Here is a 13,676-nt window from a genome sequence, read left to right as displayed (position 1 = left end):
GAAGTTGACCAAATTATGGCCCCTGTGAAACCGGCTTGATTATAGTGAATAACTCTATAGGTTGCATCTGGATGAGACTTGCAAATGAGTCTTGTCAATAATGCAAACCAGTGAAGGATTTTCTTTTTTTTGGTAGGAAAATTTTGCTCTCAAATTTGGCCTTTTTTTATTTGAATTGATCTCAAAAAATGAAAAATTATTTTTTGTAACAGTTTGAATAATAGACGTTTATGACTAATCACAATGATTTTTGCTGAATTTTTTCAAGAAGTTGATCGGCTTCTTTGTAAAAAAAAATTGGTTTGGCTAAGTCGATATCAACGTGGGAGAATGATGGTGATAGGCTGACTATCTCACCAGGATACTCTGCCATTAGCTGACTCCTTGCTCTGCTATGAAACCTGTAGCAAGTGATGCAGCTGCCTATCATAGCTCGCGCCATTGTCTTGGTTCGTATGATTCAGATCCGCTGTTGAATGTGATCCACAATGGCATTCACCCCACAGTGGTTGAACATGGCGACTATGGCGAATGACAATTCTCGAGAAATGAGTGCTCGGAGGCAAGATCATCTAAAATTTTGATTTCTCGTTTAGGTAATCAGACTAAGTGGTCAGCTAAGTTTTTGGAATCCATCATCTTGTATGAGTACATATAGCTGATGGATGCTTGAATCCAGCGACTATCTTGTCTGTTTTTGATGGCTTTCATTTCTTTGTCGAAATGCTGCTCTTGAACATCTCCCTCTTGAAGGTTCAATACTATTTTTTGGTTCAACATCAAAGGTAAAATTGATTGCGTTTTTCTATGTTCTTTTTCGGAAACTTCAGTTCGGATTTTGCTACTAAAGCTCCAATGCCTAAAGATCCCCATCGTTTCCGCTCGTTTTGTGTGTCTGACCTTTAGACTTAGTTGCTTTTGCCGCTTTCATGGTTTCCTCCTGACGAGCTGTCTGAGTCACCAAGATGGTTTTGTCAAATGATCGTTTGAGCTCGTTATTCACTACTTTTGCTTCGAAAATTTTGTTTTGTGCAGGAGTAAAAACTTGATTTTTTTTTGCAACCAATAGGGTCCGGAACGCTGAAATTGGAAATTTTTCAATTCTGCTGTTGCCACTTGTCGATTTGTATGATCAGCTCGGTTGTGATGAGCCGGAACGTTTTTCCTTTTTTCGTCTGGTATGTTCTATTGAACCTTGGAAATACGGTAGGCCACAAAAACCTCATTGAAGTTGATCTGATCCAACCAAGTGCTATTTTCACTTCAAGACATATCTCGAGTTTACAGACCGGAACCATTGAACTGAACTCAAGTCTTGGAATGCAAAATGTCTTCTTTGGTGCAAGTCGTGACTTGGCGGTTATCAAGTGTGGGTTCTTGCGTCTGAAGTTGTTCTGGCATTTTTAGCTGCGTTGTAAGCCATCTCTAATGCCTCGCTGAAAGTTATTCTTGGCCAAGTAACGAGCTACAGCCAGGAAAAACAATACATTAGCTCTCTATCCAGTGTTTGATTTGGTTTGCTGTTTGTTAGTATATGTCCCAGTCATTCCTTTCCAAATTTCCAATTCCATGTATGAAATAATCTTTGTTATTATCGTGACATTTTTCATAGTCCAAGGAGATCAAAAATTTGTCTCAATTGGCTTGCTATCTTCCAACGTGTGATAGTAGACAGTTCAATGTTTTCGGACAAAGATGTATAGGCTTTTGAGATGGTCCCAAGAAGTTAAGATGGTTTCCTCTGTTTTCCTCTTCTTTATAGCGCGTTTTATGTGGCCACGGGATACTGGAAGGAGTCATGTTTTTTGTTTTCTGCGAATTGATAAAACTTGGTGTTAATTCTAGATCTTAATAAAAATTGGCGTCCGGAAAACTTTCGCGCATTGTTTTCAGTATTTTTCAAGCAGCCGACGTTTTTCCACAGTTTGATTTGGGGCCTCTTGAAATGACTATCTTGCTGTTCATGACTATTTTCCTGTTGCTTGCCCACTTTAGAATCTGTCAGAAAATTTTGCCCGCAGTGTTCGCGAGTTTCTGGCGCATTCTGATGTCTTGCTCCTCGGTATCTGCATCACCAATGTAATCAGCCACATAGAAGGACTTGCGAATTGCTAGCTGTCTGTTCATCTGTTTTTTTTAAAACTTGAATGGCGTGATAGCAACTAGAAGCTATATCGTAGATGACAAGAGTCATCGGTACTTCTCTATTGAATCCTTTTCTTCTTTTCTTCGGATTTCTCTATCTAGTGTTAAGTTCTAAATGCCGGTACATCTTGGTAATGACGACAGATAATACAATTTGTTAGAATTGGAACCGGACAACGATGATTAAGAGATCTGACTGCTGTTCGGTACCTACCAGCAGACAGTCGTTTAATGTCTTTGTTTGAAGTTGGAGCTGATCCGTTGAAAACAGCTCTGCAGTTTGTTGTTCATGCATCCGACTTCTAGGTGCCTTCCGACTGGCTGAAATTGATCTGACACATGTACTTTTTGATATGGCGAATGTCAATCATCTCTTGAAAGAAGTCGTTGCATTGGTTCATGGCTTCACATTTCTGTCGTAGCTTCATTGCATAAGAATTGAATTGCCGGAAATCTATGCGTGCTGAGTGACCATATTGGGCATGCATTCATTGGTCATGTCGTATTCCCCTGTGATTTACTGACGGGCAATTTCATTTTAATCTGGTCCATCTGAGCCATATGCCGTAGTTTGATCGAAATGTGGGTTGAACTCAAGCTCTTTGCATGAGTGTGGGCTTTTTGGAGATGAAGGAATATCTCCATTTGCCCAAAATCTGGCCGAATCTTCTATTTCCCAAAAGTGTGGTTGATCGGCTGTCAAGGAAGTTGATTCCATTCCGCTGCGAGTTTTTTTCTCGGGACTTTTGATCAGTATCAGCTACACCTGTTCTTCTTGTTCACTCCAACCATGCTATCTAGCGCTTTTTTTAGTTTGATACGAAGCTGGTGCATGGCTTGTAGTCTGATGACGTTCGTCTTAGCACACTTGTCAACGAGAACCCTCAAATAATGGTTTTGACCATTCTGAGATCAAAATTTGACGTTTGCCCGTGATAGAACTGTGATGCTTCCAGTTCGGAGGATTTGAAGAGCAGCTATTGTCGCTTTGAGGTGAACATTAGTCTGGCTACAACTTCCATGAGCTGTATGATGCTTTTTTTGACATGTCTTCCACAGTCATGTTGGAGGACATTGCTGGATGCCGCGACTGGTAGAGAAACAAGTGAAGCATATCCTATTGCTGATTACTCTTGAGATAAGCAAGAATACTGCAATCGGGTACTAAACTTTTTCCTGGAAGTAATTTGTTTAGAGGTTGATCAATTTGGTACGAATGGTTAATTTTAAAACCTGATCGTTTTCTTGAAAATTCAAATACAACTACTGTTATTCAGGCAGTGAATAGGTGAAGGCCGTTTCTGGTAGTAATTATTGTTTCTAATAAATATCAAATATTTTCGGATTCAAAATTCTCTGGTACTAATGTTTATCGGCTTACTTTGTTAAGCTTGGATTTTACTTCATTCTTTTTTTTTTTAACTGTACTTGAAATTTTTGTCATTTTACCAAGTCTGATTTTGAATTTTTTTTTCTTGTGAACGACTGATGTTTTATTGTCTTAGTTAAGTAATTTTGCGTAGTTTTGAGAACATAAAATTTTCTTTCACTACTCAGATAATTTGAAAATGTGAAGAATTTGATTTTTTATGATTTTCTGAGACGATTTGGTTTTTTTTCCCTTTTGGCTAAATTTTTAATTATTCTCAACAACTACTTCGCCGATTTTCAAAAAATTGTTACCATTATAGTCTTTAACAATGTGTGTCTGCATATTTCCCTAGTCTCTTTTCACCTTAATCCACCTTCAACGGCCTTCGAACATTTCAACGGGGTGAATGTTTAACTCCTTGTTTTCTACCTGTCTACTTCGTCAAATCTGAGTCAATGTCTACCTCGCCAAATCTGAGATTACGGTTTCATTGTAGAAACAGGTAATTGGGATTTCCTCTGCTGGAACCGCTACGTGCTAATTTTAAAAGAGAAGTAGTGGCCTCAAAAAGGGTTATTTTTGTATTTGCGAAGTGCTGCTTCGTCTCTGTGTAAAGCTCTAAAGAAAAAGGAATTAGACTAGGAATTTTGATTTTTTGCATGGCGTCCAAATGCTCAGATGTGATTACCTACCAATCTATTTCAGTCGTAAGCTCTTGATCGTTCGCTCCTTTTCTTGATGCTAGCAATGGTAATAATAATTTTATTATGTTTCAGGGTATCTTTGGGTTCGTGTATGGGCTCATTTACAAAGACTCTCTCGCAATGTTCAAATCTTACATTGGCTACATCTTGTTCGAACTAGGCCTCCTCTACATCACATATCGCAGTCTGTTCGCTTTCTTCATTGACCACGGTCTGAGGTTGCTTCTAATACACCATCTGATAGCTATGAGTGCCTCTTACACTCTAGTGTCTACTGATCAACCTGGACCTCATTATATAGGCATGCTCAACTTTGGAAACGAAGCAGTAGTCATCAGTTACAGTCTCATAGTGACGTTTCGAAAGTTTGGTAAAAATAACCACTGGTTTGTGGAGTACAACGTGAAAAGTCTTCCACTTCAGTACGCTGCTCGCCAGGTTTTGTTCATGTATACAGTGTACTATTTCGTGGCTAACTTTTCAGAGTTGATATCTTGTGGTGTGGTTTTCTACACTTGTTTCATCACCGGAATTTCTCTTTTCACTTTCGGCTTGAATCCCTATTGGCTTTACGAGACTATTGTAGATGCATTAGAGCATCAATTTGTTAGAATTGGAACCGGACAACGATGATTAAGAGATCTGACTGCTGTTCCGTACCTACCAGCAGACAGTCGTTTAATGTCTTTGTTTGAAGTTGGAGCTGATCCGTTGAAAACAGCTCTGCAGTTTGTTGTTCATGCATCCGACTTCTAGGTGCCTTCCGACTGGCTGAAATTGATCTGACACATGTACTTTTTGATTTGGCGAATGTCAATCATCTCTTGAAAGAAGTCGTTGCATTGGTTCATGGCTTCACATTTCTGTCGTAGCTTCATTGCGTAAGAATTGAATTGCCGGAAATCTCTGCGTGCTGAGTGACCATATTGGGCATGCATTCATTGGTCATTTCGTATTTCCCCTGTGATTTACTGACGGGCAATTTCATTTTAATCTGGTCCATCTGAGCCATATGCCGTAGTTTGATCGAAATGTGGGTTGAACTCAAGCTCTTTGCATGAATGTGGGCTTTTTGGAGATGAAGGAATATCTTCATTTGCCCAAAATCTGGCCGAATCTTCTATTTCCCAAAAGTGTGGTTGATCGGCTGTCAAGGAAGTTGATTCCATTCCGCTGCGAGTTTTTTTCTCGGGACTTTTGATCAGTATCAACTACACCTGTTCTTCTTGTTCACTCCAACCATGCTATCTAGCGCTTTTTTTAGTTTGATACGAAGCTGGTGCATGGCTTGTAGTCTGATGACGTTCGTCTTAGCACACTTGTCAACGAGAACCCTCAAATAATGGTTTTGACCGTTCTGAGATCAAAATTTGACGTTTGCCCGTGATAGAACTGTGATGCTTCCAGTTCGGAGGATTTGAAGAGCAGCTATTGTCGCTTTGAGGTGAACATTAGTCTGGCTACAACTTCCATGAGCTGTATGATGCTTTTTTTGACATGTCTTCCACAGTCATGTTGGAGGACATTGCTGGATGCCGCGACTGGTAGAGAAACAAGTGAAGCATATCCTATTGCTGATTACTCTTGAGATAAGCAAGAATACTGCAATCGGGTACTAAACTTTTTCCTGGAAGTAATTTGTTTAGAGGTTGATCAATTTGGTACGAATGGTTAATTTTAAAACCTGATCGTTTTCTTGAAAATTCAAATACAACTACTGTTATTCAGGCAGTGAATAGGTGAAGGCCGTTTCTGGTAGTAATTATTGTTTCTAATAAATATCAAATATTTTCGGATTCAAAATTCTCTGGTACTAATGTTTATCGGCTTACTTTGTTAAGCTTGGATTTTACTTCATTCTTTTTTTTTAACTGTACTTGAAATTTTTGTCATTTTACCAAGTCTGATTTTGAATTTTTTTTTCTTGTGAACGACTGATGTTTTATTGTCTTAGTTAAGTAATTTTGCGTAGTTTTGAGAACATAAAATTTTCTTTCACTACTCAGATAATTTGAAAATGTGAAGAATTTGATTTTTTATGATTTTCTGAGACGATTTGGTTTTTTTTCCCTTTTGGCTAAATTTTTAATTATTCTCAACAACTACTTCGCCGATTTTCAAAAAATTGTTACCATTATAGTCTTTAACAATGTGTGTCTGCATATTTCCCTAGTCTCTTTTCACCTTAATCCACCTTTAACGGCCTTCGAACATTTCAACGGGGTGAATGTTTAACTCCTTGTTTTCTACCTGTCTACTTCGTCAAATCTGAGTCAATGTCTACCTCGCCAAATCTGAGATTACGGTTTCATTGTAGAAAGAGGTAATTGGGATTTCCTCTGCTGGAACCGCTACGTGCTAATTTTAAAAGAGAAGTAGTGGCCTCAAAAAGGGTTATTTTTGTATTTGCGAAGTGCTGCTTCGTCTCTGTGTAAAGCTCTAAAGAAAAAGGAATTAGACTAGGAATTTTGATTTTTTGCATGGCGTCCAAATGCTCAGATGTGATTACCTACCAATCTATTTCAGTCGTAAGCTCTTGATCGTTCGCTCCTTTTCTTGATGCTAGCAATGGTAATAATAATTTTATTATGTTTCAGGGTATCTTTGGGTTCGTGTATGGGCTCATTTACAAAGACTCTCTCGCAGTTTTAAATCGCGATTCAGTCACTGATTTTATGTTCAAATCTTACATTGGCTACATCTTGTTCGAACTAGGCCTCCTCTACATCACATATCGCAGTCTGTTCGCTTTCTTTACTGACCACGGTCTGAGGTTGCTTCTAATACACCATCTGATAGCTATGAGTGCCTCTTACACTTTAGTGTCTTCTGATCAACCTGGACCTCATTATATAGGCATGCTCAACTTTGGAAACGAAGCAGTAGTCATCAGTTACAGTCTCATAGTGACGTTTCGAAAGTTTGGTAAAAATGACCACTGGTTTGTGGAGTACAACGTGAAAAGTCTTCCACTTCAGTACGCTGCTCGCCAGATTTTGTTCATGTATACAGTGTACTATTTCGTGGCTAACTTTTCAGAACTGATATCTTGTGGTGTGGTTTTCTACACTTGTTTCATCACCGGAATTTCTCTTTTCACTTTCGGCTTGAATCCCTATTGGCTTTACGAGACTATTGTAGATGCATTAGAGTATCACAGGGACAAAAATCAGCTCAAGGTTAATTAATTTCCGATGATTTTGTATCTAAAAAATTATGTAGATTTTTTGTACTGATTTTGCACTCTAGATTGATGATTCCTAAATTTTTGTAATCGTTTTTTATCAACGTTGATGAGTTTAGAGCATGGTTTATTGCTCTTGATTATACTTGTACTTGTTTCAAAATAAATTTGATTGCCTAAAATGCTCAAATTGAACTTGCTTGCCTCTTGTTTTGAAGCTATTTTATGAAGCTACTCTCAATTATTTTTTCGAACTAGGTAGGACAATTTACTGCACTCGAGTGCTTAGTGGTGCGCAGAAACAGTGGTTTTGGCACAGAACCGCCCACTTAAAGCACGATTTTGGCTGCGAAAAACAACTCTTGCTTCGAAAGACAGAAATGACCTCAGGTTCTTAATTTGCCTCTGTCTTTTTCAATTCGTTCAAAAAATGCAGACGTACAAAAATGGGCGTGAACGAAGGTTCTTTGTTGAAAAATGGGAACACTCGAAAGTTAAATTACTGACTGTTCTTTTGAATCAAACAAAAAAATCGCGTTATCAAAATCCCGTGACGCCAGCGGGTTATTGATTCTTTTTAATCAAGTTGCAGCATCCTTAAATTAACGAGTCGGACTCATTGATGTGCATGGTATTTTACAATCAGAGCAATGTAATTTAGTAGGACGGGATTACTCTTTATGGGGCTAGTAATTAAAAGGTATTTTTTAGAGTAATGAACGTAGTGAAGGCTTATATAGGTCTTGGAATTTTTTTTTTCAGAAAAAAGTCTTAATGCTCTAATAATTACAGATGTGTATTCATAGATTTTCATGCATTTTGAATGCGCAAGGTATCTATGCACTCTCTAAAGCTCACTTGAAGTTCATCTGCTGAAAGTTATGCAAATTGCACTCTCCAAATACGAACGTGGAAAAAGCGCAAAAAATGTGAACGACTTCTCGTTTCTGAAGTAGAATTTAACTGATAGGTTTCCCAGCGGAAAAAAAAATTTATGTATTGATCCAGTTTTCTCAAATTGAGTTCACTTTATCTAAAAAGCAACAATCATAAATTGTTATTGAAATTCAAAGCGCTTTGAGGGCATGTATTTTTTTTTAATTCGAACGTTTTTTTTTTTCAGCTTTCTTTTTCGGTTTCCTTGCGTTCCTTACTCTTTTCCAACTAAAAGTTGGCTATTTTTTATACTACTAGCAGGTTTTTTTGGCGTTGTGTGTAACTTCCATTTTTCGGAAGATCATAACTCATAGTAAGTTCTGTGATCGATTCTGGCTGTGGACCGATTTATCAAACCGGAATGTAGACGTTTTTCGTATTAACAATTAGTTTAAAAATCACTTGTATCATTTTTACCTTTGTGTTATCTTTCTGTTTTATTTAATTGGTTGACCTCAAAAAGGAGGTGTTTTGCCAGATTTCTGAATGAAACCAGGTACTAAATTTAGTTCCTTGAATTGAGTCAGGTAAAACAGGTCATTTTCATGTTTTTTTTTGCCCAATACAAAAAATATTAAAAATTTCAAGCAAAGTGTCGTTTTCTGCTGTAATCTATCAGAGCTAGCATATGAATTATAAAAATTTGCAAAAAAATTAACCATGAAAGATTTTTTGGCACCGTTTTCAATGTCGCCCAGTATAGGTCTTGATTTTTTTCAGGAAAGTCATAAAATTTTTCACGCTCAAACTTGATTTTTCGCGGTTTGACTTATGGTTTCTTCTGAAGTTTGATTTATGCCACTTCTTAGATGAAGGCAAACTCCACTATCGAACTCGAACAGCAAAAGAAAGAGAAGATGACCTTAAATTTCCAGCTTAATAAAAAATTTACCTATTGATAGTTTTCTCTACATTGGATAGTCTAGCGAAGAAAGTGCTAATCATAAACACTATTTGTTGAAAATCAAAGAGCTTCAACGTGATATTTTTATATCTTCGTAAATTGAAAAGTGTTCAAACACTTTTCAATCAACCGGACCTTGTTCGTTTAAACTTCTACTGTCTGTTAGTTATGTTTTCGATCTTTTGTTGAATGGTTAGTTTTGATCTTCGTTACTTTTAAATAGTGAATATTTATTTCAGACAGTGTAATGGCCAACAGGACAGTGAAGGATGCGAATACTATCCATGGTACCAATCCACAGTACCTGGTGGAGAAGATAATACGCAGTCGAATCTACGACTGCAAGTATTGGAAAGAACACTGCTTCGCTCTCACATGTAAGGCTTTGTTTCGCGCTGTCAAATTCAACGCTAAAAGAATTTGATGCAAACTTCGGTTTCAAAAAAATATAAAAAGGCCTTTTGTTGCGCACCAATAAAAAGATATTACATTTGATATAATCGAATCTGTGCTCCTTGGATCTTTTATTGCTTAGGAGCTTGCTACAGACCTTGGAGCTAGATACAAAGCTTCGTACTGACTATTGATCAAAAGGTGCTCGCGGTTGTGCTTTTTACCTAAGCTTGCGGCCCTAGATAGAAGCTTGAATATGAATATATGAAAATATGAGTATGCGGTTAATATTCTTCTAATATGAAGAATATCGAGTTAAATATGTCACTGACGAAAATCGATGTGTCATAATAAGTTGGCGTGAATTTCAGCGGAGATCTTAGTGGACCGCGCGATGGAATTGAGGTACGTCGGGGGATCTTACGGGGCCAACATCAAAGTGACCCCCTTCATGTGTCTGCTCCTGAAGATGCTGCAGATCCAGCCTGACAAAGACGTCATCGTCGAGTTCATCAAACAGCAAGACTTCAAGTTGGTAATCATTGGTTGTTCTCGTTACCGCGTTTCGAAACAACCTTATTAATTAACTGCAAGTATTATGCTGTACTTTTTTGTAGAGAATCAAACTACTTGCTTGTAGCTACTCAATTCCACCCAAAAAATATGAACTGACGAGGATTCCACCTGTAAATATCGGATTGTTGGAATTGGATAGAGTTGACAGAACCTCCGAAACAAGGGTCGATAAGATAACATGCGGATGTAGCTCCTAAAATTGTATGAAACACTGAATAGTTGCTTTTCTAGTTGCTTGCAAAAATCGGAATCATTGTGACCTTAAAAAAACTTCAGGTGTTTTTCGCTATTTTCGCTTTATTTATTTCAGGTACGTAAGATGTTTGGGAGCTGTTTACTTAAGACTAACGTTTTCCTCGTTAGAATGTTACAAGTACTTGGAACCTCTGCTGGTGGATTACAGAAAAATCAGATGTATGAACTCAAATGGAGGTTAGTCTTTTGTTCAATTTCAAACAGAATGAAGCTGGTTGACGAGATCTCCCGAACCAAACCAAACCAAACCAGACATTTAAAGATTGCTATTTAAGGGACTGTTTTTAGGTGCGTCTATCTGTTTCAGAGTTCGTTTTGTCGTACGTTGATGAGTTCATTGATAAGCTGTTGACAGAAGATAAAAGTTGTTCTATCGTGCTGCCGCGCCTGACTAAACGAATAGCATTGGAGGATTTAAATCAACTCCAGCCGAAGGTAATTATTTGCATTGTACTGATAATCATTTTGGGCCCTCCTATGGCCTTGGCGTCTATAATGGATCAATTTGTAAATAAGTTGCAAGTTATCATGATGAGCTGTTTGCGTAATGGCTTGTGATGTATGAGATATATAACATTAAAATCAAAATCATGCGTTTTCTAATAATCAGCTCCATTATGCAGAGAATTGCCTGCATTTGGACAGAAAAGCTATATCATTTTTAATTTTTTTGTTACAGTTTTAAAGGCGCTGAAACCCTGACTAGTTTCAATGAAACTTCAAAAATCAACGAGACCCAGTCCCAAAAACTGTTTGTTCCTCTAACTTGGCTTGTTACGAGCGTTGGTTTGTAATAAACATCTTCGGCTTGTTGTATACAGTTAAAGTTCTTCGGCTTGTTGCATAGGAATAATTTTGTTTTCAATTTCATACCTAGACAATTGCCATAATCGGAAATGATTTTTCTTTAAGGAGTTAGAAATTGGGAGAAAATTAATTAGGTTTGTCTCAAGCCTTGGCCGAGTATTTTTTAGTATAATTTTTCTGCTCGTTGAAGTTAGCACAATGTATACATTGAAATTTGTTTTTCAGTACTAAAATCCAAAACAAATTCAGAAGCTTATTGCCAACGGTAGAAGAAATTGTTTTCCTAGGATATTAAAAAGATATGAAATGTGTCTGAGTCGTTGGGAGTTATTTGTAAAAAGCAAAACTGCTGCTTGACCGTAAAAATGCATCTTTAGGTTGCACGCTTTCCGTAGAAATTAGGTCGTATTGGCGTTCAAAAAAGCAACGTAGAAAATTTTGATATTAGGTCGGACAAAAGGGATACCGTTTAATTTTAACCATCGGACCCTTTGGGTGACTAGAGAGTCAAGCTCTTGATTGGGGGAGATGGTAAGTAGCTTATAGCCCACAAAATCTTTTGTTGCTTCTCTTATACAAATATGAAAAATTTAAGCTCTCCTAATCTAGAAATGAAGCTAAGCTGGACACTGATTTGTACTTTTTTTATTCGTGCTTAGGTGTCGGCACTGGAAGAAGATCTGGAGTTTGAAGAGGATGATGCTAGCAGCGACGAGGAACCAGCTAGCAATGTTAGACAGTAAAAGCTAAAAGCCATACTTCAATGCAATTAAAGATATAAATTATAGCTTTTTCGGATATTCGAAATGAATTTTGATTGCAGGGAAAAACAGATTCAACGTGGTTAACAAATTTAAAAGTTATGTCAATTGATATACGTCGAAATGATATGATCCGAAAAAACTTGATTTAGGTTATTATTATGCTATTTTTCTTCGTTTTAGACTAAAAAAGGCAGGGATGCTGTATTGTCTAGAAGTCGGTCAACATCACCAATTCCCACAAAAAGGTAAGCTTGTTCATGTGCGGTAATAATTTTAAGGCGTCATTGAAAAGTTCATTGAAAATAATTTAAGGAATCATTGAAAATATCTTTTGTATAATTACACTTGTCATGTTTATGGTTTACCAGAAAACGCAGCAGTAGAAGTCGAAGCAAAGACAAAAGAACTGGAAACAGCTCGAAATCAGCTGAGAAGAAGAAAAAGAAATCTGATAAGAAAGAAAAGAAATCGAAAAGTAGTCGCAAGGAAGAACAGAAATCTTCGCGAAAAAAAGATGACGATGATTATCACAAAGACAGTTTGAGTATCAGCGAGACAAACAAGCTAAGAGCTAGTTTGGGTCTAGCTCCGTTGGTTGAATAAGCGAGGAAAGTTGCGGATTCATTAGATGGAGTAATCGAAAGTTCGCCGCTTCGTGGAACCTATTGGTCACAATTCTAGCTCGACGAAAGTTTTGACGAGAAAATTTGATAAAAACGGTCAGACTCAGGATAAGTTTTACGATTCATGTGCTGGTTTTGATTTTGATATAGTAATTAAAGTTTGCATTTAAAATTTTTGAACGATGGAGCTAGAATTTATTATCGAGAAAATTTTATAACGGAGCACCAATAGAATTTTATTATCAAGCTGAACGCCACGTGCAAAATCGGTTATTTTCTACCTCCTCTTATGAACTTTGAAAAAAAAATTAAACGTTGTACTTAATGCACAAGCATAAGCTTGTTAAGAGTCATGAACGTAGTGAATACTTTGATCTAGGTCTGCACGATTTTTTTTCTGAGGAAAAAACCTTGAAATTTGTTCTCACTAAAGTTTGAATTTTGCGGTTTGAATTTTGATTTCTTTTTTGAAATTCCCTTCATTTCAAAGGAAGTTGAAAAGAAGGCAAACTCCACTATGAAACAGCAAAACTGTAAAGATCACGAAAAACAAGATTCGAAAGTGGATTTTAATTTGCAGATTTAAATTTGTGGAATAAAAATTTAAATTTTATCTATTGATCCAGTTTTACCAAATTGGGGTAGTTTTTATCAATCATGAATGGTGCTTGAAATTTTAAGAGATTTAAGGCCATATATCTTTTATTTGAAATTCGAAAAATGAAGTGTTCTTAAGACAAATCAATCGAGCCGAACATATTTCTAGCAGATCTAGATTTATTCGATTTTCATAGGTTTTTTGTTTTCACTCGTTTGTTTCATCTCAGTATCTGTCGGTTAGATTTGTATCGCAAGTGGTGTAAAACTTTTGTTTTGTCTCTGTGTTTGGACATTTTTTTTTGGTTCTGTGTTGGAAAAGAACAGCACATTTGTAGCGGAAAAGAGCCCGGAAGTCTTTGTGCAGTAGCTGTAGCTAGCTCTCACAGTTTGTTAACTTTTGAAAAAAAGTTGTG

The 13,676-nt window shown here is 37.1% G+C and overlaps 1 protein-coding gene across 1 annotated transcript in view; it reads left to right on the top strand.

The window, feature by feature from the left end:
- LOC134848889 (pre-mRNA-splicing factor 38A-like) overlaps positions 1-12,835 on the top strand; it is a 273,870-nt gene extending 261,035 nt beyond the window's left edge. The window contains exons 2-8 of the mRNA XM_063866416.1: positions 9,487-9,622; positions 10,010-10,169; positions 10,525-10,646; positions 10,777-10,904; positions 11,936-12,007; positions 12,221-12,285; positions 12,409-12,835. Coding sequence (XP_063722486.1) covers positions 9,493-9,622; positions 10,010-10,169; positions 10,525-10,646; positions 10,777-10,904; positions 11,936-12,007; positions 12,221-12,285; positions 12,409-12,643 — 912 coding nt within the window. The 5' untranslated portion in view covers positions 9,487-9,492 and the 3' untranslated portion in view covers positions 12,644-12,835. The remainder of the gene's footprint in view (positions 1-9,486; positions 9,623-10,009; positions 10,170-10,524; positions 10,647-10,776; positions 10,905-11,935; positions 12,008-12,220; positions 12,286-12,408) is intronic.
- Positions 12,836-13,676: the final 841 nt, after the last annotated feature.

This window comes from Symsagittifera roscoffensis, chromosome 1 (assembly GCF_963678635.1).
Source record: "Symsagittifera roscoffensis chromosome 1, txSymRosc1.1, whole genome shotgun sequence".
NCBI classification, from domain to species: Eukaryota; Metazoa; Xenacoelomorpha; order Acoela; family Convolutidae; genus Symsagittifera; species Symsagittifera roscoffensis.
This window is presented reverse-complemented; position numbering and strand designations above follow the sequence as displayed.